The 25198-nt window shown below is 41.0% G+C and overlaps 2 protein-coding genes across 5 annotated transcripts in view; one reads left to right on the top strand and one right to left on the bottom strand.

The window, feature by feature from the left end:
* LOC119261556 (zinc finger protein 239-like) overlaps positions 1 to 25198 on the bottom strand; it is a 47449-nt gene that overhangs the window by 5726 nt on the left and 16525 nt on the right. Inside the window, exons 5-8 of one of the 4 annotated variants that reach the window (XM_037531799.1) lie at positions 20024 to 20119; positions 16463 to 18163; positions 12394 to 13325; positions 968 to 974 (exon numbers count right to left, since the gene is read on the bottom strand). In XM_037531799.1, coding sequence (XP_037387696.1) covers positions 968 to 974; positions 12394 to 13199 — 813 coding nt within the window. In that variant the 5' untranslated portion in view covers positions 13200 to 13325; positions 16463 to 18163; positions 20024 to 20119. The other 3 variants (XM_037531796.1, XM_037531797.1, XM_037531798.1) reach the window with 3 other exon arrangements.
* Positions 24612 to 25157, top strand: LOC108411817 (histone H3). Its single transcript, XM_017683572.2, has one exon. The coding sequence runs from the start codon at positions 24626 to 24628 to the stop codon at positions 25034 to 25036; it is 411 nt and encodes a 136-aa protein (XP_017539061.1). The 5' UTR covers positions 24612 to 24625; the 3' UTR covers positions 25037 to 25157.

Below are 25198 nucleotides of genomic sequence, written 5' to 3'. Positions count from 1 at the left end.
CCCCACTCCGCATTATTGCCATGGAATGGCCCAAGTGACTACTTCAAAAAAATGCATGTTTTTACCTCTAACAACAAGACCAATGAATTAATGAATGAACCAGATGCCATTCAGACCTCAAATATCTGCAGAAAGAATTACTGATATACAGAATCACTAAAATACAAACCAAGGACTACTGGTTTTCATTAAAAGAATACAACTAGACACAAGGTTCCTAGTCACAGTCCTGGAGACCCCATACAGTGTTATGCTTCCTTTTATGTAGAGTGCTTCGTTAAACTGATCATTTGTCATGTAGTGAAAATACAAAAATATGAAGAGCATTACGTCTCCAGGACTGAGACTGTGAACATCTGATGTAGACCATCAAGCACCTGAATGGCTCTCAAGACAATGCACCCCTCTCTAGGCAGACCTTAAACACCCACCATAGACATGCTACTAGCTCTTAATCTACCAACAAATTAACAAGAAACACCCAACCAGACATCAACAGCTCTCGGCAAGCACATTATATAGTTCTAGAAGAAACTGTGATTTTCTCATCATATTTGTACATATAATTATACCCCTCTTGGATAATCAGCATGTCAGTCAATGCATCTACATTGATTACAGATATATGTCTAATATGACAATCCTTTTTTGCATATTGTTTTTATAAGTGAATGGTTAATAAGATCTGCTTTATCTAAAGGACTTTGTAATCAGACTTGCAATCAGAAACTCTGCTCTACGTTTGCCAGTCCTGCTGAAAGAAGCCCATTAGATCCATCAGAACTGAAACCTGGTGGTTTTGCTTTTTAATGAGAATTGGCTTAAAGGTTATCATTAGAGACCACTGATTTCCTGTGGAACCTATTAGGTTCCATTATGGAACCATCGAATTGATCTATAACCAGTCTCAAAACACCCTTGCAAACCATTACAATCTCTTGCATTGTGTATCAACCCAGTGAAACACAAAATAACTACCATTACTGACTATTCGACAGCACCAGGAGCCAACAAAGACTTTTATCGTTTTCTATGATTTTTTTCACCAAATATTTTGGCTCAACAGCTCGCGTTACTCAGCCAAGTGTGAATGAAGGTGAATTTGTGTTTATTAATCTACATTAAATCTTACTTTCAGAACTCAAATGTGTCTCCAGCTGTTTGTCTCAGAGTGAATGAAGAACAGTGAGCGTTAAAGTGTCGGACAGCTTCCTACCTTCAGCAGCTCAGCTCTTCTTTCTGTTTCTCCATCAACAATGTACGAGCGCGGAGGCGTGGACAGCTGACCACAACACAATCTTCTGCTTCTCCGCTTTAGTGCAGTTGGAGAAAGTTATAGCTACAGAATCAGCGCCACCACATGGCACGAAGAGGCTTCACACGGGAATCTCGCGGTCACGGAAAAAGGCGGAACAGTTTACTTTGCTGGTTTAAAGTCTTTAGATTGACGTTTATTTGATATCATTTCGATACACGTCTGATAAACAATGAACGCTAGAACATCCAGTTTTATTCACGTTTTAATAACATCAGTACTGACGACAAACAGATCGAGCAGTATTGTTCCCACATTGTTGACGCTCATGGAAAAACAGGGGTCCCCTCCTCTGAAACCCTTATACAACTATTAAAGAATTTTCAAAATGAAATTTCATTTTTTAAAAATTAAATTCACCGTTAGTATAAAAGGTTTTGTGAGCAACTTTGTAGGTAAACTGGTTAAAACCTAGTTTTTTCAGAGGAGGGCATATTGAAGGACCCAATCAGAGCGCTGAAGGCGGGGCTTGACTGAATACGGGTGGGGTTGAAAAAACAAACAAAAGTACCAGAGTAAACAGAGTTTGTCCCTTTAAGGAAAGCCTATTTTTTTTGTTTGTCTTTTTGACCTACCTAGCACATGTCCGTCATGAGCTGCTTTATATAAAATAAAAGCATAACACTGTATAGTGAGGACTCCAGCACTCTGACTGGGAACTTCTGGTCTTGTAGAAGCCTAACTGGAAAGAAGTATTCCTTGTTCCTTTACTCTCTCTCCAGACAGCATGCATGTGAATAGAGAGCAATGGGGCAGGTAGTAGTATTCATGATGAAGTCATTCTTCTTGCAGATGTTTGGCATCTAAAAAGTAAATTATATCTTATCTGAATGCAGATTCATTGGAGACACTCTTGTCTTTTGAGAGCAGAAAAAAGCAGGTATTTAAAGTCATCAGTAGGGCCATTACTATGGCCACAGCACAAGGGCAGGGGATTGGGTGGCAAACATGCAACATGTAATTATTAACATTTTGTTAGAATAGAACTTAATTTTTGGAATGTAATGTATAAAATAGTCTTTTAATGGTAAAAGAATTATTGTCTATGCCAGATTTCAGACAGTTATTACCTGACTGCAATTATTTGCACTCACTATAATTTGCACAGTCATTAGATTTCAAATTTGAGTCTTTTTCTAAATCTTTATAATGTAAATGTAATATCATACACAAAATGTGAAATTCTATGCAATATGTTAAGGGGTTTCTTGGTACAAAACATTTTTAATACAGCAAAAATACAAAGCGTGTGAATATGTGCCTTATGTTTAAGTCTTAATGTTAATATGTCATTGTTTGCATCATGCACCCTATGGTTATAGTTATACCGATTGTCAGATTTTATTTAATTTTTGATTCTGCGGTTGAGATTCAATTGATGTGTGTGTTAAAAATTGTATTGATTCTGTTGACTTCACTGTATATACTGTGCCAATGGGTTGGGCTTAAATGAAGAAAAAAAAAAACATTCTTTAGTACAACTGGGTGTTTCAATAACATAAGCCATACCACTCATTCCTTCATTGTAATAGGATAGACTCACAACAGATTGTGAATGAAAAATGCTCAGAGACCAATAGGTTTACAATTTATACCATTTTACAGTATAGTTTATTATTTCATGTTAGTGCAATATGTGTTGACTATAAAGAGCTGATTGGAAGTGGGCTTACATGAACTTACAGGTGATTTATGATTAGTTTTTTCTACAGGCACAGATTCTTCACACTTAGAGACTGATTTTCAGCAGAGAATTGGACAAAATGTTAAAGGGCAAGTGCATAAAACAGTGTGTGTGTGTGTCAGTTTGTGTTGAATTGATATCAATATTTTGACTTTAATATTAATGCCAGCTTTAATGCTTTTGTACAGTAGGAGTAAAATGGTATGTCATGCAGCAGATTAATCCAAATAAGAATCAGGTTTTGTCAACCAAATGCAGTAACAGACAGCAGAAGTAACACTAATACAGTAACATAAAAGATTTCAAGCCAGATTTAAAGTTTAGACTTTTGAATAGCATCAAATCCAAACTAGAGCTCTATCCAAAGGACACTCGGCAGAAACAGAAAACAGAGGCTGAGATAGGCAGTTATGTTTTAGCTGCTGGACAGAGAGCTCCCCTAACAAAATGAAGAGTTGGTCAGATATTGAGCTTGAAGTGTGTGCATTAGTGGATGATGGTGGATACACCGTTTCTGTTGTGTGTGTTTGAAAGAATGAGTGAATGAGAGTGATTGAATGGGAGAGTGATGCTGCCACTGTGATTTCCAGTGACCAGGTTTCTCTTCTCAGTCACATTCTTAACAACATGCACAGAGTTAGGCACTTGTGTTTCAGAATGTAATACACAGACTTACTCGCAGACTTACTGAATAAAATACTACTTTCACTTTTCCAAAATGAAAAGTAACCTGCCTACTGTCACTGTTTGCTCATTCTATGAGGACAAATGTTACAGTGTCTTTATGTGTTATAGTCTGAACATTTTGCTTTTTTTATGTTGTTTATTTGTGTAGTGGCTTTTAATATGTATATTTTATGTCTGTCTGTGCTAAAATGAAATAAATACACAAGTAGAGATTTCAGTACTTTTCATACTTATGGCATTTTGGCGGACACTCTTATCCAGAGCGACTTACAGTTTGGTCATTTTAGACAGGTATGTGAAAGTAGTGTTAGGAGTCTTGCCCAAGGACTCGTATTGGTATAACGTAGGGTGCTCACCCAGATGGGAACTGAACCCCAGTCGACAGCTTGGAAGTCAGAGGTGTCACCCACTACACTGTACCACCCCGTTGAATTTGTAGTTAATATAAAAATTTTGTTGTCTTTTTAACTGTTGCATAAAATGACATTGCCACCACACATATTCACATTAAAATAATTTCGGTCAAACATGTGTACTTGATTGATATTTTTATAGACATTTCCTGTTGAGTAATGAGTACCGTAATTCTTTCAGTACTATAGTTTTGCTGGTTTGATCTCTTTTTTTGTTTTTTTGTTGCCACATTGTCCTTTTATGTACCACAGCCTAATGGTTTTCAACTCCAGTCCTGGAGAGCCACTGTCCTGCACAGTTTCAGTATTCACTGCCTCACTATTAAAACTTAAATGAATCAACAGTGGCACACTGTCGCCTCACAGCAGGAAGGGCCTGGATTTTATTTACAATGGTTTCCTAAAAAATGCATTAATTAGGTTAATACATTGTTTACATTTCTACCAACTAAAATGCAAGATTACCAATTATTTGCAACATTGAATATATGAAAAACACTAAAATAAATTATGGTGTGTGCGCAAAGGTTTGGGCACTCTCTCATTCACTGGTGATTTCATAAGACCATAGAACTTGATTTCAAAATACCTCTGGTTTATCTAAGAGTTGTTTGCAAACTTCAGGTATTGACATTTGTGATGAGTTTACAGTTAAGGTTACCTTCTGATAATCTTTCTATTTAGACAGTATTTATGCAACAACATTGCACCATACACCAGTGCATCATTGTTCCTTTACTAGCCACATCTTCCTGCATGTCTTTGGCAGTGAGTTGAGGTTTTGGGTTTTTTACGTGTGACTTACTGGTCTGTGAGGGTGACACAACCAATAGGATGGGCAAGACCAAATGTAGAGTGCACAAGTAAGCAGTTTATTTATACGACGTGAAAACAGGAAAACAATTCCAATTTTTTTTATTCACTGTGTGATCTTCTCTTCAGGTTTTGGGGATACTAAACAGTAGACAAGCTTTACCTTGCTGTTCTTTTTGGTAAAAACTGTGTGGCAGTACAGCTGTATAAAGTATTCCATCATGCTATATACCCTAATAAATATAGATTCTTTTTTGGTGTTTTAGAATCTCATTTACTTCATAATCAGAATCAATTTACTTTGCACATACAAAACAACAATGGACCAGACAAGTACACAGACTATAAGTTGCATTAAAAAAGATTTAAAACTACATTGAATAGAATCAATATTAAGATAGTAGATTCAAAAAAACTAATGTGATAGAACTATTATTTACAGTAAAATACCAAATGATATGAGCCTTTGTACATTTGTAAGAATAAGCATAGGTCCAGAGCAGGTTTTGGATGTGAGTCAATCCTGAAGAGCTGTATTGGTGAATGTTGTGATCTAGTATTCTCTCTCTCCGATTCTTTTGCTTTTGTATAGTCTGGAGATGCAGTTTCACCTCAAAAGCAGTATTTACCTAATGGCCTTTATTCAAATAAGTTTGACAATAAAAACTAAAAACCAAGAAGCTGCTTAACTAGTCGTGCATCAAATAAAGCCGATCAAATGCAAAACCCTGAAGCAGAGCACATCTTCTTAAGTACTTCTGTCTAAAGGTTTACAAACCGTATTTTCAATAATATAACAGCAATTCTGCTGCAGATACATTCACAAAATGATTCTTACATGATTCCAATACTGTACATGTTTATACATTTGGATTCATTTTATAAGAAGCTTGTCAAAATGAAGAAAAGGTTAGATGTACCTTTGATAGATGATTGAAAAATTTGTGACAAAGTTGTAGCGCAGTCATGGGCTGGAAGTTAGGGAACCAGCCCTGTGACCAGAAGGTTGCCAGTTCAATCCCCAGAGCTGACAGCACATGACTGAGGTATCCTTGAGCAAGGCACCTTACCCCCCACTGCTCCCCAGGAGCTGCAGATAGGGCTGCCCACCGCTCCCTAGTGTGTGTGCTCACTAGTGTGTATGTGATGTTTCACTTCACAGATGGGTTAAATGCAGATGTGAAATTTCCCAATTGAGGGACTAATAAGGGTCACTTGACTTAGTGGTGTTAGGAATGTTATAAAATACAATATCCAGAATTCCTTTCATTTGCAAAGCAGATATTGAATTTTATACATATTCTGAAAAGAAATTACTATAAACAGATAATTACAATTATTGGTTACCAATTCTATATACATAATAATAATCAATTCAAGAATGAAGTTCAAACCAAGGAAGTTAAGAAGCATGGCGATCAGAAATGGGAAAGTGACCAGAATTACAGATCCAAGCACTAGGGGAGGTGAGACGATCAATTGAGGGAAACCCCAATAAAATGCTTAGGGAACTGGTAGAATGTCTTGCTCACTAACAGAAGCAGTGTATTTAGAACAGAAAAAGACAGATGGCTAGGAAAGACAGAGAAGGTGGGCTTACAAGGCTCTCCCAGCATGGTCCGTAGACAGCACGGGAAGGCTACTGGCAATCTACGAAGTGCCTATATCATCAGAGAGAAAGAATTTAGAGGGTAGGCGTGAAATTCCAACTTTAGTAGGGCTACACATTAGATCTGTAGATGGAACTCTGCCACACTGAACTCTTCAACCACTGATGATAGGGGTAGCTAAGTGCAGGGCTGTGAAGTTGTACAGGGACTCTAGCGATGAGAAGATCAGAGGATCACAGCTGGTAGGTTGCAAGATTGCACTTGCCACATCGTGGATCAGGAGAGATGGAAAGTGTCAAATCCATGCGAGACCAGTCCCGTCTGTCCTGTTCATCGTAGAGGGGGAGAAGTCACCTACTCCAAGAAGTCCAAAAAGAGCTTCCTCTAAGTGTCACAATAGGGGGAGACTCTCTGGGAAGGAAACCACACATCCCTAAGGCCTGATATGGTAATGATCTGAGGAGAAATGGTGGATGGCAAGAGGCCTCACAGAGGAAACCCACCAAGTACCAGGACCTGGTCCAGTAATGCAGACCTGACAATTTCCAGTTGAGGTTGACTGCAGGGGATTCAAGTCAGTCGGTGTGGGAGACATTTATGACTCTGGGATTAGCAGCAAGGGAGAGAAAAACAGCTTGCATGTTGGGGAAGCAGCAGAAAGTGCCTCTTGTTGGCTGTGGAACAGGTGGGAGGAGTTGCAGCCCCGTATCACAGTAGTCTGTTATCTGAAGTGTCTTTGCATAACTGTAGAGGATGGAAACATGATTTATATTGCCCTTTTTTCTGCCATTTCTTTCAACATTATAACATTACTGCATTCATAATGTAAGTTTCAGTGATAGTTAACCCCATTAGCTCTGTAATGTTAGCTTATAATAATAAACAATATAAACAGTAAACCCCTCCCATCGACCCACCACCAATGGGAGGGGCAGTAGTAGGGGTTCGGTGCGTTGTGGATCGGGCAGTGTCCAAAGGCGTGGGCCTTGGCGTTCTGATCCTCAGTTGCTGAAATTGGCTTTTGGAACTTGGAACGTTACCTCACTGGCGGGGAAAGAGCCTGAGTTGGTGCGCGAGGTTGAGAGATACCGGCTAGATATAGTCGGGCTCACCTCAACACACAGCTTGGGATCTGGGTCCAATCTCCTTGAGAGGGGCTGGACTTTATTCTTTTCTGGAGTTGCCCATGGTGAGAGGCGGCGGGCAGGTGTGGGCTTTCTCATAGCCCCTCGACTCGGTGCCTGTATGTTGGGGTTTTCTCCAGTGGACGAGAGGGTAGCTTCCCTACGCCTTCGGGTTGGGGAACGGGTCCTGACTGTTGTCTGTGCTTATGCACCGAACAGCAGTTCAGAGTACCCAGCCTTCTTAGAGTCCTTGGGAAGGGTGCTTGAAGGTGCTCCTCCTGGAGACTCTATTGTCCTACTGGGGGACTTCAATGCTCACGTGGGCAATGACAGTGAGACCTGGAGGGGTGTGATTGGGAGGAATGGCCTCTCTGATCTGAACCCGAGTGGTGTTCAGTTTTTGGACTTCTGCGCAAACCACAGTTTGTCCATCACGAACACCATGTTTGAACACAAGGATGTCCATAAGTGCACATGGCACCAGGACACCCTAGGCCGCAGTTCAATGATTGACTTTGTAGTCGTGTCATCAGACTTGCGGCCATGTGTTTTGGACACTCGGGTAAAGAGAGGAGCTGAGCTGTCAACTGATCACCACCTGGTGGTGAGTTGGATCAGGTGGTGGGGGAAGATGCCGGTCAGACCAGGCAAGCCCAAACGTATAGTGAGGGTTTGCTGGGAACGTCTAGCAGAAGAACCTGTCAGATTGATATTCAACTCACACCTCCGTCAGAACTTTGACCAGATATCGGGGGAGGTGGGGGACATTGACTCAGAATGGGCCATGTTCCATTCCTCCATTGCTGAAGCGGCTGACTGTAGCTGTGGCCGTAAGGTAGTTGGTGCCTGTCGGGGCGGTAATCCTCGAACCCGGTGGTGGACACCCCAGGTGAGAGATGCCATCAAGCTGAAGAAGGAGTCCTACCGGGCATGGTTGGCCTGTGGGACACCAGAGGCAGCTGGCAGGTATCGACAGGCCAAGCGATCTGCGGCTTCAGTTGTCGCCAAGGTAAAAACCCGTGTATGGGAGGAGTTTGGTGAGGCCTTGGAAAGTGACTTTAAGTTGGCTCCGAAAAGATTCTGGCAAACCGTCAGGCGACTCAGAAGGGGAGAGCAGTGTGCCACTAGCACTATATATAGTGGAGATGGTGTGCTGCTGACTTCGACTGAAGACGTCATTGGGCGGTGGAAGGAGTACTTTGAGGACCTTCTCAATCCCACCGACACGTTCTCCAGTGAGGAGGCTGAGTCTGGGGACATGGGAATAGGCTTGTCCATTACTGAGGCCGAAGTCGCTAAGGTAGTTAAGAAGCTCCTTGGTGGCAAGGCTCCAGGGGTGGATGAGATCCGCCCTGAGTTCCTCAAGGCTCTGGATGTTGTGGGGCTGTCTTGGCTGACACGCCTTTTCAACATTGCGTGGACATCGGGGGCGGTGCCACTGGATTGGCAGACTGGGGTGGTGGTGCCTCTTTTTAAAAAAGGGGACCGGAGGGTGTGTTCCAACTACAGGGGAATCACACTCCTCAGCCTCCCTGGCAAGGTCTATGCAGGGGTACTGGAGAAGAGAGTCCGGCTTATAGTCGAACCTCGGATCCAGGAGGAACAGTGCGGGTTCCGCCCTGGTCGTGGAACACTGGACCAACTCTTCACCCTCTCCAGGATTCTGGAGGGTTCATGGGAGTTTGCCCAACCAGTCCACATGTGCTTTGTGGATCTGGAGAAGGCATTCGACTGTGTTCCCCGGGGTATTCTGTGGGAGGTGCTTCGGGAGTACGGGGTACATGGCTCTTTGCTACGAGCCATTCAGGCCCTGTACAAACAAAGCAGGAGTTTGGTTCGCATGGCCGGCAGTAAGTCAGACTCGTTCCCAGTGAGAGTTGGACTCCGTCAGGGCTGCCCTTTGTCACCGATTCTATTCATAATTTTTATGGATAGAATTTCTAGGCGCAGTCAAGGGATGGAGGGTGTCCGGTTTGGTGACCTCAGGGTCACATCGCTGCTGTTTGCAGATGATGTGGTCCTACTGGGGACATCAGGCCGCGAACTTCAGCTTTCGCTGGATCGGTTTGCAGCCGAGTGTGAAGCGGCTGGGATGAGAATCAGTACCTCTAAATCCGAGACCATGGTTCTCAGGCGGAAAAGGGTGGAGAGCCCTCTCTGGGTCGGGGATAGGCTCTTGCCTCAAGTGGAGGAGTTCAAGTATCTCGGGGTCTTGTTCACGAGTGATGGTACAAGGGAGCGGGAGATTGACAGGCGGATTGGTGCTGGGTCAGCAGTGATGCGGGCTCTTTACCGGTCTGTTGTGGTAAAGAAAGAGCTGAGCCATAAGGCAAGGCTCTCGATTTACCGGTCGATCTACATTCCCACCCTCACCTATGGTCATGAGCTTTGGGTAATGACCGAAAGAATAAGATCGCGAATACAAGCGGCCGAAATGAGTTTCCTCCGCAGGGTGTCTGGACTCTCCCTTAGAGATAGGGTGAGAAGTTCAGTCATCCGGGAGGGACTCGGAGTAGAGCCGCTGCTTCTTCACGTCGAGAGGAGCCAGCTGAGGTGGTTCGGGCATCTGGTTAGGATGCCTCCTGGACGCCTCCCTCGGGAGGTGTCACAGGCGAGTCCACCTGGGAGGAGACCCCGGGGAAGACCCAGGACACGCTGGCGCGACTATATCGCCCAGCTGGCCTGGGAGCGCCTCGGAATCCCCCTTGGAGAGCTTGTGGAAGTGGCTGGGGAAAGGGAGGTCTGGGCTTCATTGCTTAGGATGCTGCCCCCGCGACCCGAACCCCGGAGAAGCGGAAGATAATGGATGGATGGATGGATGGATGGATAAACAGTAAACATTATATTGACTACAAACTGTATTCATTAACTGATACCCATATATGACATTACTACCATTAAAATCATTAAAAGCAATAATTTATGCATGTGGTAATCATAATTACGTCGTACACAATCAGATATTTTTTTAAAAAGTCAAAGCAAAGAAAGGCAATGTTCTGTGATGAACTTGAAAAAAAAAAGTTTTTGATGATGCAGTTCTGTCTAAGGCGAAACAGAGGATTAAATATATTTTACACAAAACATTTTTAAGTGGGAGTACAGATGCAGTAACTTTACAGTTTTACTACAAACAGCAATGATCTGAATATTATAGCACAATACTTTTAAAACTCAGTTCGATTGATGCTCTGAACTCTGATGGCTTGTTTTTATTGTGAGGTTGTGAAGATCTTTGGGAGGTTGGGAGAATACATAGAAGACACGGAGCAGGTTGTGGAGATACAGTTTTATTCTAAACACAACATAAATAGCTCAGCTTTCTAGACAGAATACAACACTACAATTGGATTTTGTCTGGGAGTAGGAAGATAAAGAGAGAGAGAAAAAAAGAGAGGTTTGCTGGGTTGGGGGATCTTGTCAAAGAGTATATCACCATGTGTGCCTCAACCAGCTTGGTGGCCTTGTTTGGTGACTCCTGTCTTCTCAGGTAGGTGTGCTATAAACTGCTTCAGCACCACCAGAATGAGCACTTCCTTGGAATTGCATTACTCAGACAACATCCGGAATCGCAGAGCTGTTGGGCCCAGATGAAGGACTGCTCAAACTCCTGTAGCATCAGGGAGCTGAATTGCTGATGGTCTTGTTCGGGAATCTGACCAACTCTTTAAAGGACGAGTTTTACCAGTTTGTTGTACTTCAGCTGTGCATGAGTGGGGAGCTGTTGTGTGGCAAATTGGGCTTCACCCAAGAGCATATAATCATTATGATAGCTTTAGATCTCACAGACAATAAATAGTAAAGTCTTGTAAGTTGAAGGGTTAGTAAATGTAAATATCTACCATTTACTAACAGATATGAACATCTTGATAATAATCTTATATGAATAATCTTAATAGATTAACACATTCACAAAAACAATATCTCACATGCAAAGGCTTCGAAAAAAAAAGAATAAAAATTGGCAGGCTAAAATGAAAAGAGTGAGAGGGAGGGCGAGAGATTTCAGGAACAAAAATTAACACAGTGTTAATGGCGAGATTCAGTCAACAACATTAGTGTCCTTCATTCTTAAATAAGCATTCTTGGTCAGGCCCACCCATTTCTACAGTGATGGAGATACCCGGTTCAAACTTCTGTACCATCGGCTGCTGCCATGACTAATAGGACAGATTTGATGTCACAGTGTCCATCTCAAGGAACACTCACTCTACAAGCAACACAAAGAACATCAGCAGTCCTTAAAGTCACACAGTCCCTTGCAATCCTTCATACTCCACTGTGTCCTTTGCAAAGCTGTTTGGTTCTGCCCACCACAGCAAAAACTTCACTGTTGCAACCGTCAGGGTTTAGCCTTTATATTCTTCATTACAGTCACCAACAAGGACACTCTCAACATAGCATACAGAAAATATCTCCTAACGATAAAAAGGGAAGACAAAGTGGCACTTTCATTGCAACACTCATAATCTAGCTAATGTGTAGGAATTAAAGGGGGACTCTAGGAGCCAAGAACACTGTGAAATATTTGTCAAAACATCCATCATTCCATCAAATACCCTGTACTAGCTTAGATATACTAAATTACATAGTAGTCAACATAACAATAGGTCGTTTTCTCCTAAAAACATTGTGAAATTAGGGCTGGAAGACTTTTAGTCCTGGAATGTGTTAAGGTTACACTGATTACTGCCAATTTTCACCCCTGCTCTAAGAGCACTTGTGTTTCTTCACAGTCTTTGGATGCCTGAAACTCTTCCTACACTCCAGGCAGTGATATGGCTTCTCTCCTGTGTGAATGCGCTGGTGTTCTTGGAGAGTACTCTGTACAGTAAAACTCTTCCCACACTCTGAGCAGTGATATGGTTTCTCTCCTGTGTGAATGCGCTGGTGTTTTTGGAGGTGAGTCTGTTGACTAAAACTCTTCCCACAATCTGAGCAGTAATACGGCTTCTCTCCTGTGTGAATGCGCTGGTGCTGATTGAGAGAGTTCTGCTGAGTAAAACTTCTCCCACACTCTGAACAATGATACGGTTTCTCTCCTGTGTGAATGCGCTGGTGTGTTTTGAGAGTGCTCTGATGATTAAAACTCCGGCCACACTCTGAGCAGTGATATGGTTTCTCTCTTGTGTGAATGCGTTGGTGTATTTTGAGAGTTTTCTGATGATTAAAACTCCGTCCACACTCTGAGCAGTGATACGGTTTCTCTCCTGTGTGAATGCGCCGATGTATTTTGAGATGACTCTGTCGTGAGAACCTCTTCCCACACTCTAAACAGCAATACGGCTTCTCTCCGGTGTGAACGCGCTGGTGTATTTTGAGATGACTCTGTCGAGTAAAACTCTTCCCACACTCTGAGCAGTCATATGGCTTCTCTCCTGTGTGAATGCGCTGGTGTGTCTTCAGATGACTCTTTTGAGTAAAACTCTTTCCACAATCCAAGCAGTAGTGATTTCTCTCCTTGATGCACTTTTGTGTTTGTCTGTGAGATGTGTCTATGTGGAGGGTACCAGGTGATATTTGGTTAGCATTGCATTGTCGTCTGGGTACCATATTCTTATATTTCACCTGTTTCAGCAACTTAATATTTCTCTTGGGGGAATGTCCTGATGTATTTAAGGAAGCACATTTAAGATGGGTAGGGAAGTGTAGGAGAAGACTTGAAACTGGACATCATTTCTGAAAGAAGAAAACAAATCTAAACTCAATTTGTAGTGTAAAAAAGTATTCTGATCAAAATCATAAACGCTCGACTTACATCATCTTTAATACAATCATTCATTTAATCATTCTGTAATACTCTGTACATAATGGTTATTATGTGTCTACTCAGACCTGCACACAATCTCCTACACAATTACTGGCACCCCAGTTAAAGATGAGTAGAAAGAGTTATGAAATTTACCTTTTGGTTAATTAGCTTAATCTCTCTAAATAAATGAGAAAAAAAATAAAATAAATAAATAAATAAACCTGTAACTGAAACAAATTTATTCAGATAGAAAAAAAAAAGAAATAATTATTTTGGACAAAACCACATATACCCCTAGGAATTCTTCGAAATATAACAATCATTATTTCTATTTATAATATAAATAAATAACTTTTAAAGCTCAGCCTAGTGTCTAGAACGTTTCAAACAGTGATCTATGATTTCCTGTTGCACTTGGGTATACTGAGTGAATGGTTTGAGTGGTATCTTTTTTCATACATTCCCACCATTTCACCAGGGTATACTGCATATGATGGTGTGTGTAAAAAAAGCCATTTTCTATACATTTCCAACCATCTATCGAATAATTGATTAATATTAAACATTTATGCTACAGAGGAGAGTTTTGCTGTTAGTGTTAGTTTTGCTAGCATGTTAATTGCTTTGCCAATGACAGAACATGTTTGATTCTGGCTAACAAAAGCACTGACACAAGTTTAGATGATTAAAAATTCTTTAAATCTGGAAGAGTGAAATTGAGCAGCCACTGAAGGTATAGAAAGGTGAAATTAAACCTGTTCTGTGCTGTTTGGATCTGGAGCCTGCTACTAGGAATGGCTGAATAATTGACTGGTACATTACAAGAGGATGTGACAATCGAATATTCACTGTATAGGAAAAAGCTAAGAAAGTTTATAACTGTAAATTAACTGTAAATAACTGGAGTTCACAAGCGGGGATAGAGAAACTTACACACTCTGATTTCTTCACACTGGTTGCGAAGGAACCAGGGGTCACCATGTCTACAACACAAATATAACCCTTTATTTACTATTAAAACAAAACAAACAAACAAACAAGCAAACAAACAAACAAAACACCAGTGAAGCTACATGTGTCTTCTGAGTTTTATATGAATTGCTAATCATGATAAAATCTGGAAAATTAATTTTCTTTGGGGACTATTTTGCCTCACAACTTAGACACATCATGTCTACCACCATGAATTTATAAAAAACAAACAGATAAAATACATTTTCAAAACTTTCTCACAAAACTATAATAAACAATATGTCAGACATCAGGCAGCATACATCTAACCATTTCATCAACTTTCTGTCATGGGGCTTTTGAAGGTGGACATCTTGTTCTTGCCATCACCGCTGTGAAGAACTCTGACTCGGCACGTTTCCCTAGAAAGGAGCTTTTTCACATCAATCCGCTCTGAATTACTTTGTTTATGTCACAAACTAACAATTTGCCTTTAAAGTGGATGAAGAAAGTGAACTGAAATGACTTACAAACTTGTCATGTTTATGTGCAATACTGGTGCAAGGTGAGTATAAAACAGCATTTATGACTCATTACAGCAGCTGGTTCTTCATACCCAATAAATTCCCACAACAGTCTCAATGTAAAGGAAACATCAAATGATACAGGTGCCTTTGAAGGTAATGACTAGTTAGGCAGCTGTCTCCATAACGGAATGCATTACTTATTTTTGTTGTATGGAAAATGTACTGAATTAAGAGAAAAATTATTCATGCTGAATCAAATTTTATTTTATTCTTTGTAGAAGCACAAGAGAAAGACTGTCAGTAGTGATTTCATATGTGGCTGAGGCACTGTTTAGACTATAAAAGTTCTTCATTGTGAATATGCCTACGAACCCAATCAAGCTCTATTCACACTCCCGCTGCCTGGAGAGAGAGTGAAAGATCAAGGACCAGTTTTCAGTTTCATTGAGATCAGAGGTTCCCAGTTCCAGTCCTGGAGTCAAATCTAAAGACATTTTTATACTTTTGCTTATTTAGCATTCCTGATTCTACTCATTAACTGATTGAATGCTGAACTGTGAGTGTTACAATAAGGTAAGCACTAAAATATGCAGAACATGTGGTTTCCAGGACAGAGATTGGGATCATTTGAATTAGACCATCCTGAAACACCCACCATACACACCAGCTCTTAATCTTCAAGCCAGTGACCAACAACCCTTATCCAGACATGCACAGATGTCAGGAAGCATTCCCTATTATTTTAGAACAAACTGCTGTTTTCTCATCACATTTGTACAAACGCTCATCTCAGGTAATATCAGTACATCACTCACTATTTCTACATTCATTAGAGTGCTTGAAAAAGAATTATCTCATACTTCTTGTTTTTCTTCCACACTTTTCTGCGATTAATACAGCCTGAACCGCTTAACATACAGACTCCATTCAAACTGCGTTTCGAAGGTCTCAGCGGTGTGACTTGTGTTATGTATTTTTGGAGTCGATCAGATTGGTAGTTTCTAATAAAATTAAGTTTAAAAATGAAAAACCTCCCATAAGAATGAACGGCGGAATGTTCAGAACTTCAAATTCTAACTGACGTGTCTCACAGACACAGCTGATCACACAGGGAATCTGCTTTAAAATCCTTAAACTTTCACCTAGAAACTCCTTTTCAGTTTTAAATGGTAGAGAAACGATAGAGTAAACATTTCCCGAGTTATGACTGTTTGTTCAGAGGGTGCAAATCGGACTCAAACAAATCAAACAGAGTGACAGTTAATTTCAATTAAGCACAACACTCGTATTTCACTCCACTAGATACGAGCACTGTTACCGCAAAAAAATGAACTGACAGATTTTCCGACTAGCAAATGTGTAGTATAAACCACGAATAAAGCAGAAACCCAACGAGAAAAACATTATCATCCAAACATTCTGTCCCAACACTGGTTTTCGCTCTACTACTCACCACTCAGGTTTGAATTAAGCTGCTTCTGTCTTGGCCAATAAAATCTTATTTTGAAAACTCGAATGTGTCTCCAGCTGTTTGTCTCAGAGTGAGTGAAATACAGTGAGTTTTAAAGTGTCGGACAGCTTCCTACCTTCAAGAGTTCGGATAGTTCAGCTAATGTTTCTGTTCCTCCAACAACACTGTAGGCGTGGACCGCTGGCCACAACACAATCCTCTGCTTCTCCGCTTTAGTGCAGTTGGAGAAAGCTGTAGTTACAGAATCGGCGCCACCACCTGGCCTGAAGCGGCTTCACGCTGGAACTACGCGGTCACGGATATAAACGGAACGAATTGAACGGGCAGTATTTTAAACTGCACCCGTATTAAGAGCCAGTTTAAGAGGAGTCTGGCTACTGCCGATTTCTCCTGTTATATTAAACCGCTAAACGTTTAGCGGGATTATATCGGAGAGCTTTGTTTCTCTACAAGTTCTCTGATATAGCCCCATTCATTGTTTTGTAGGGCTGTCAATGAATTTATACAGTTTGTAGGCTGTGAATGTTTGTCTGTAATATTAGCTAAAAGCTAAAGCTGTTTATTTGTGTATAGTATAACTGTACAAATGTTCATATCATCCTTTATTACACTGCAGATAATTAATCAGACTCTGCACATAGGTACATACTCAATTTAAAAAGAAGAACTGATTATGAAATTTAAATTTAGAAAATAGATTCAGGTCAGGTGATTTGGTCATTACAGAACACTCCTCTTCTTTGCCTACAAGTCTTGGGTTGATTTCGGATTTGACTTATGCAGTCTTTCTTTTGAAAAATGTAACAAATAGTTGGCCACACACATTTTGCTATATTTGGCTAGCTACGCTGGCAGGGAAGCTCTTTGGAATTCATATTGAAAGTTAACAGCAACAGAATCCAAATGTAAATGCCTCGAAATCAGCTCTAGACCTTATATCTGCTTACTAGTAAGTAAAATAATGTGGAAATAAGACAGAACTGATCATAGAACAGACAGGGACCCAACTTTCCAATTATTTTTGAGCCCATAAAAATGGGAGGGCCATGTATGAAAATGGTTGTAATACCTAAAGCATTCGTCTAATTTAGATGTACCCCTCTAATGTATACCCTCAAACTAAAGCTGAAAATGTGCACTTTGAGAAACTTAAATATGTCTTTAAATGCCAATAACTTTGTCAACATTCAAACATTTATGGACCTAATTATTGATTCATCATTACAAATCAACTTATAAACTATAATTCAGACATGGATTGGTTCAGCAACATAATTGAACATGTTATCATTGGTGAGGTTTAGTCAATAAACACAGTATTCCCCATGCACATCCTATTGACATCAGCATGTCTGATTCTCAGTCAGACCGAAGGCTATGAACGTCCTCAAACAGTCACCTTTCACCAAGTTATATGATGCTAGAGATAGCAACATCCAACTCCTGCACCATCGGCTGCCACCCTGTCTGGTAGGATGGTGGAGATGGGCATATAGGCCCTTTTTTTTCATGTCACAGCACCCTTCTTAGAGATCAGTCACTCTCCAAATCACAAAGACAACCAACAATCTTCAAAGTCTCTGAAAAGACTAATGGGAGTTTATGGGTGATAGTCTGGCCTGTATGTGACTTTATGCTGCGTACAGGCATGCATAGGCCATACTGAGTAGACGTCACCAGTACATCATACAGAGAGCTTGATGCCTTGCAGTCTCCTTTACAAAGCTGTACAGTTCTGTTTAGCCCAGTAAAAACTTCAGTTGCAGTCTTCAGGCTCATATCTCCTTTGTTTGCAGTCCTCAACAAAAAACTCCTCCTAAAGATTAAAATGGAAGACAAAGTGGCACTTTAATTGAAACTACCATTAACTAGTTAATGTGTAGGAATCAAAGGAGCAAAAGAGGGACTTAAGGAGCCAAACACCCTATCAAATGTTTGTCAAAACATCCATCTCTGCATCAGAAACACTACAGTAATAATAATGACAATGTAAACAACTTACTATTGAATGTAGAGCTTCTCGATTGTTTTCATCATATTATTAATGATATACACGCACCGGCCACTTTATTATTGTTCAGTTGCTTGTTAACACAAATAGCTAATCAGCCAATCACATGGCCGCAACTCAGTGCATTTAGACATGTAGAGGTGGTCAAGACAACTTGCGCATCAGAATGGGGAAGAAAGGTGATTTAAGTGACTTTGAACGTGGCATAGTTGTTGGTGCCAGTATTTCAGAAACTGCTGATCTACTGGGATTTTCACACACAACCATCTCTAGGGTTTACAGAGAATGTTCCCCAAAAGAGAAAATATCCAGTGAGTGGCAGTTGTGTGGACGAAAATGCCTTGTTGATGTGAGAGGTCAGAGGAGAATGGGCAGACTGGTTCGAGATGATAGAAAGGCAACAGTAACTCAAATAAATAAACAAAATCTCTGAGGCAAGTTTCCAACACCTTGTTGAACGTATGCCACGAAAAACTAAGGCAGTTCTGAAGGCAAAAGGGGGTCCAACCTTTTACTAGCAAGTTAGGTACTAGTGTACCTAATAAAGTGGCCGGTGAGTGTATTTCATTTTATGCTCATGTATTAGAAAGAACCTAGAACAACGCACACACACCTTCTAAGCCACATATCCTTCTGGGTTGCAGGGGCAGTTGGAGCCTATCCCAGCAATCATTGGGCAGAAGGCCGGATACACCCTGGATAGGTCGTCAGACCATCATAGGGCAGACAGACAAGACATACACATTCACATCTAGGGGCAATTTAGCATGTCCAAATGGCCTGATTGCATGTCTTTGGACTGTGGGAGGAACCCGGAGTACCCGGAGGAGACATAAGTAACCCACGTAGACATGGGGAGAACATGTAAACTCTGCACAGAAAGGACCCCAGCTTGAATGGCTGGGAATCAAACCCAGGCCCTTCTTGCTGTGAGGTAACAGTGCTACACGCTACTTTTAAACCTGGCATGATGCTGAGGTTACATATGTGTGAATGCGCTGGTGTCGACGGAGATGGCTTTGATGAATAAAACTCTTCCCACATTCTAAGCAGCGATATGGTTTTTCTGCTGTGTGAATGCGCTGGTGTTGCTGGAGATGACTCTGTTGAGCAAAACTCTTCCCACACTCTGAGCAGTGAAACAGCTTCTCCCCTGTATGACTGCGCTGGTGTTCTTGGAGGTTACTCTGATGATTAAAACTCTTCCCACAGTCTGAGCAATAATATGGCTTCTCTCCTGTGTGGATGCGCTGGTGTGTTTTGAGAAGAATCTGTTGATTAAAACTCTTCCCACACTCTGGACAGTAATACGGTTTAATTTCTGTGTGAATGTGCTGATGTTGGAGAGAACAGCGTTGATTAAAACTCCTCCCACACTCTGAGCAGTGGTAAGGCTTCTCTCCTGTGTGAATGCACTGGTGTATTTTGAGATGACTTTGTACAGTAAAACGCTTCCCACACTCTGAGCAGTGGTAAGGCTTCTCTCCTGTGTGAATGAGCTGGTGTCTTTTGAGAGTACTTTGTTGAGTAAAACTCCAGGCAGTACTGATTTCTCTCCTTCCTGCGTTTTTGTGTTTGTCTGTGAGATTCATTCATGTGGAGGATGCCAGATGATGTTTGCCGAGAACCGAAACATGTTCTGGAGGCCATGTTTGTATGTACAACCTGTTTAAGTAGCTTGACCTTCCTCTTGTTGGAATGTCCTCAAATGTTTATGAAAGCACACACACAGGAGAAGACTTGAAACGGGACATCATGTTTCTAGAAAGAGAAAAAAAAAAAATATTCAATGTATTCAACAAAAGTAGTCTGATCCAAATCAAGAATGCTCCAATTGCATCAACTGGCAGAATGTATAAAGAAAGAGTAAACGTCCATCTGATGTGGAAAAGCTAATCACCTAATCACTCAAACTCCACATATAGACCACTGAAGTCATGTCATCATGCCAATATTGAAAACCATGGGGCTAAGCTGGATTTCTCCAAGGCAAAAATTACTGATATTATTCAAAAACTGACACCATTACATCCCAGGGTAAAGAAAACAATTCAAAACTTGATAGGATAAAACGTATGTGCATTTTTCAACTTAATGTTACTGCATCCTCTGCTTAACAAGGTTGTTAAGGAGCTGAAATATCAATGTTGCTACATGTGTTTTTTGTTTGTTTCAGTAAGGTCTCAGAGGTTATGTGACCCATTAGGCCTTATCTCCAGTCATATATAGACAAATGAAAAGCATAATAAATTATGTCACCAAACATCTTAGGGTACTTATGCTTCACAGACACAAACTCATCTAAACATGGACTAAGCACCCATGGCTGAGGAGCTTGTACAATGAATATTCCGAAGCCCTGGCTGGAGCAAGCTTCAGGAGCAATATGACACTGCACACCTCAGATAATTTATTCTGAATGTACTGCTCTGACACTCTGCCATTCACTGAACAGAGCAGAGGTGTGTCTCTTGCTTGCGGGGAAGTAGTGAAGACCCTCTTCTTCAGAACGTAGCTAAGGCTTATCCAAAACTTTGCTAGCTTTGCTGCTAAGTGTTTTTTTAACAGTGGCTGAAGGGGTCTGAAAAGTCACTAAATCTAACAACAAAGTCTCTAAGTTGGCAACATTGTGGAGAAGTAACTCCAAGTTACTTGTTTCACAGTTTGTAAGACGGTCCACTCCTCATACCCAAATGAATGTGCACAAGCACTGAAAAAGGGAGATTCTCATATGTCCCCTTTAAGGTGGATAAGAACAGTAAGTGAACAGAAATTATTCACAAACTTGTAGACACATTTGTGTAATCATCAGCATTGACAAGCCCAACAAGGTAGGTGGCTATGCTTCTAGCCAATAAGGCTTAACTTCAGCCATCATGACGCTGTCTCTTGGTTCGTGCAGCCTGGCACTGAGCACCTGCACCCAGGGAATTTAAGATGGCACAGAATTTAAGGTGGAAATTTAATTAACATAGCAGTAAATTTAAGGTGGAACTCCTATTAACATATCACTAAATTTAAGGTGGAACTTCAATTAACATAGCACTAAATTTAAGGTGGTACAGAATTTAAGGTGGAACTGGAATTAACAAGGCACTACATTTAAGGGGGCACAGAAATTGAGGTGGAACTTAGTTAAGGTAGCCCTAAAATTAACGTGGCACATAATTTAAGGTGGAACTTCATTCACAGTAGCACCTAGCAACGAATTACCATCCACCACAGATACTGCAGCTTCTGCTTAACAACATTTTGGCAACATTTTATCAACTATCAACAGTCTTCAAACATTTTAACGTTTTAAACACTGAGACAGTAATATACCTATGTAAGGAGATGAAAATAGGCTAGAATTATTTGTCAGTCATTGATTAAAAAGCTGTTGCTCAAAAAAGCTGAAAGTGTTTTTAAGTTTGGAACACAATTAAAAAAAAAAAAAAAAAAAAAAAAAAAATATATATATATATATATATATATATATACACACACACACACACACACACACATATACATATATATATATATATATATATATATATACACACACACATATACACATTTTATTTATTTGTTTTCACCATCTGATTTGTGAAAACTTTCACAAACACAGTTTGGTATATTTGAGTGATTTATATAGTTCTACTCCCATTTTCATGTGTAATAACACTAATGAGAGATCATTAGTGTGTATAACTTTAATGACTTATTATGTATAAAAATAACAGCACACTCAAATGAACTTTTCTGATTTGTGAAAACTTTCACAAACATGGTTTAATGTGTGATTATTGCAGTTTTACCCATTTTCATGTGTAATACCACAGTGGCTCAGCTTTTGGTGGCAAATATAGAACACTAATGCAAATACCGCAAGCCAACTTTAGTGCGGCAGTTCAGCCTTCAATTTCAACAACCTGCCATTTACAATAATAGTCCTTACTGAAAGAGAACAAGAGTATATGCATTTCTACTTTACTAAAGCCCCAACAGTTTGAACATATTTTGTTCCATTTTCAACAACCTAGCGTTAAATACAAATTGCTATTATAGCTTAATCTTCGCCCTCATGTTGCCTAGCAACAGCGCTTACTATTGACCGACAACTGTGTGACCGAAGACGTAGACTTTGTAAAGAACAAATTTAACAAAGTAGTTAGGAAGATACTGGTGACCGAGGGACAGCTCCTCACCTTCACTAGCTCAGCTCTTTTTTTCTACTCCTCCAGGAACACTGCAAGAGCGCTGAGGCGTGGACTACTGACCACAACACAATCTTCTGCTTCTCCGCTTTAGTGCAGTTGAAGTTATAGTTACAGAATTAGCGCCACCACCTGATCTGGAGCGTCTCAGAAACAGGCGAACTGGTCGTTATTTTAAATCCCAGGATCTTGTTCAGAAAGTTATTTGAGCACTCTAACTTCTTTAAGTCTAGCCGCTTTTAAGTTTGTCCCAAACAAATGTATGATCAATTTCTCTCTAGGTGGGTAGTGTCCAGATGTGCAAGATGTGCGATAAGGTGTGCAGAAGTGCAATATATATAGTAATCTGTCCATATGTGCCAAAAGTCCAAATAAACATATTTGTCAGTCCTAATCTATCCTTTTCCCTCTTCTCTTTTCTCTTCTGGCCCCACTGGGAAGAGTTGAAAAGCTGAAAAGCCTAATAGTGCTAGAGACAAAGGATCAGCAAATAAATGTTATAGTACATATCCTGTAGTGGCATGCTGGACTTGTAGAATTATTATTATTTTTTATATATGAAATAAATAAAAATGCCATGAGGGTAAGTACAAGTAGGTAAGAAACTAGGCTTTTGGTCTGTGATGTAGAGCCAGTCATTAGGCTCACGATGCAGTTAGAGTAAGTAAAAGTAGGCTAAAGTGCCACTGAGCAAAGGTAGGTGGAGAGCTGAAGCTATAGTAAGCAAAAGTAGCTTAGAGACCTCATGGTGAAGTTAGAGTGATCATATGTATCACATGTGGGCCTCAGGTTAAAGGTACAGTTACAGTGGGTATAAGCGGGTTTAGAGCTAGGCCTTAGATGCCTGATGACATTAGAGGAAGCAAAAGGAGGCTTCCAGCTAGGCTTCCAATTGAGATTAGGGCTAGGCTATATGTGCTTATAGGAGGTTTGGAGCTGGAGCTCAGGCGTATATTGTAGTTGACATAAATGCTACATTTAAAGCAAGGCGTTTGGCTCATCATGACATGAAGATTAAGTAGCCCTTATTAGTCTCACAACAGGGAAATTTCACCTCAGCATTTAACCCATCCGTGCAATGAAACACCACATACACACTGGTGAGCACATCTGGAGCCTATCCCAGTGGTCATCGGGCAGAAGGCAGGACACACCCTGGACAGGTCGCCAGTCCATCACAGGGCAGACAGACAGACAGACAGACAGACACATTCATGCACTCACACATAGGGGCAATGTAGCATGTTCAATTAGCCTTATAGCCTTAACTTAAAATTAATTTAAATGAAAAAATTATAAGTCCAGCAAAGTCCAGGGATATTTTGATTTTCTGCTTGCAGTCGTTTCAATGCAAAAGTTACCTGTTTAAAAACAACTTCTGCAGGGATTTGAATCTGTTGTATTGTTTTCCAAATTTTACAATTAGTAACAAAAATAATCAACCAATACTACTACTACTACTACTTACTTACTACTTCCGACCGAGAAAGCGGTCAAGGCTAAGTAAATTGGTCTTTTCCACTGATTTGTATTTAACCAAAGGCTCTTTGAAGAGCCACCCACTTCAGTTTTTTTTTTCTTGCTTTAACCAACCAACCAAAAATAAAATGAAATAAAAATGACAAGTTATTTGGTGTGCGTTACCGTTAATAGAAGCACAGTGTCATTACATGCACCCCCAGTAAGGTATAGAAACTTATTCTACATAAACACATGCAAATAAACACCCAGGAACGTCTGTATAACGACGCGAGTCAGTTTGAAATAATAGGCGTGTCATAATGAATGAACCAAAAATCAGTTTATTACTGAATTACTAATATTATTACTTAGATTGGCCGGGGTACAGGAGCCCGCCAGGGCGTTGGGCAGTGTATTATGTTTGAAATCGTTTGCGCGGCAGAGGACGTACAATAGCGTTCAGCCGACGCGTGCACAGCCGTCCAATGTGAGGCGGGCACATCCAAGGCGCCCAATGAGCGGCGAGCAGCTCGAATGCTTAAAAGGGCCGTGATATACGAGTAAGATTATTCCCTTTCTGTTTCCGAGACGAGCAGTACTTTGCGTTATGGCAAGAACCAAACAGACCGCTCGTAAGTCCACCGGTGGCAAAGCCCCGAGGAAGCAGCTGGCCACCAAGGCTGCTCGTAAAAGCGCCCCGGCCACCGGTGGCGTGAAGAAGCCTCACCGTTACAGGCCCGGCACTGTGGCTCTACGGGAGATCCGTCGTTACCAGAAATCGACAGAGTTACTGATCCGTAAGTTGCCCTTCCAGCGCCTGGTGCGTGAGATCGCTCAGGATTTCAAGACCGACCTCCGTTTCCAGAGTTCTGCCGTCATGGCCCTGCAGGAGGCTAGCGAGGCGTATCTGGTGGGTCTGTTTGAGGATACTAACCTGTGCGCCATCCACGCCAAGAGAGTTACGATCATGCCCAAGGATATCCAGCTGGCCCGCCGTATCCGCGGAGAGCGCGCTTAAATGAAGTACATCCGGGTTACCCGAATTCATACAAAAGGCTCTTTTAAGAGCCACTTAACTCTTTTAGCTTAAAAGAGCAAATGTCCTAACAACACCCAAGTACTGTGACGTAGAAACAGCAGCATCGTCTATTTGGCGAATGGAGAAAAGGGAAGAAAAACT

The sequence above is a fragment of the Pygocentrus nattereri genome, chromosome 20, assembly GCF_015220715.1.
Source record: "Pygocentrus nattereri isolate fPygNat1 chromosome 20, fPygNat1.pri, whole genome shotgun sequence".
NCBI classification, from domain to species: domain Eukaryota; kingdom Metazoa; phylum Chordata; class Actinopteri; order Characiformes; family Serrasalmidae; genus Pygocentrus; species Pygocentrus nattereri.
Note: the sequence above shows the minus strand (reverse complement) of the source record. Positions and strands in the feature narration are given on the sequence as shown.

Bases quoted from the DNA above. Each gene is read 5' to 3' on its own strand.
- LOC108411817 (XM_017683572.2), top strand. From the start codon at position 24,626: ATGGCAAGAACCAAACAGACCGCTCGTAAGTCCACCGGTGGCAAAGCC.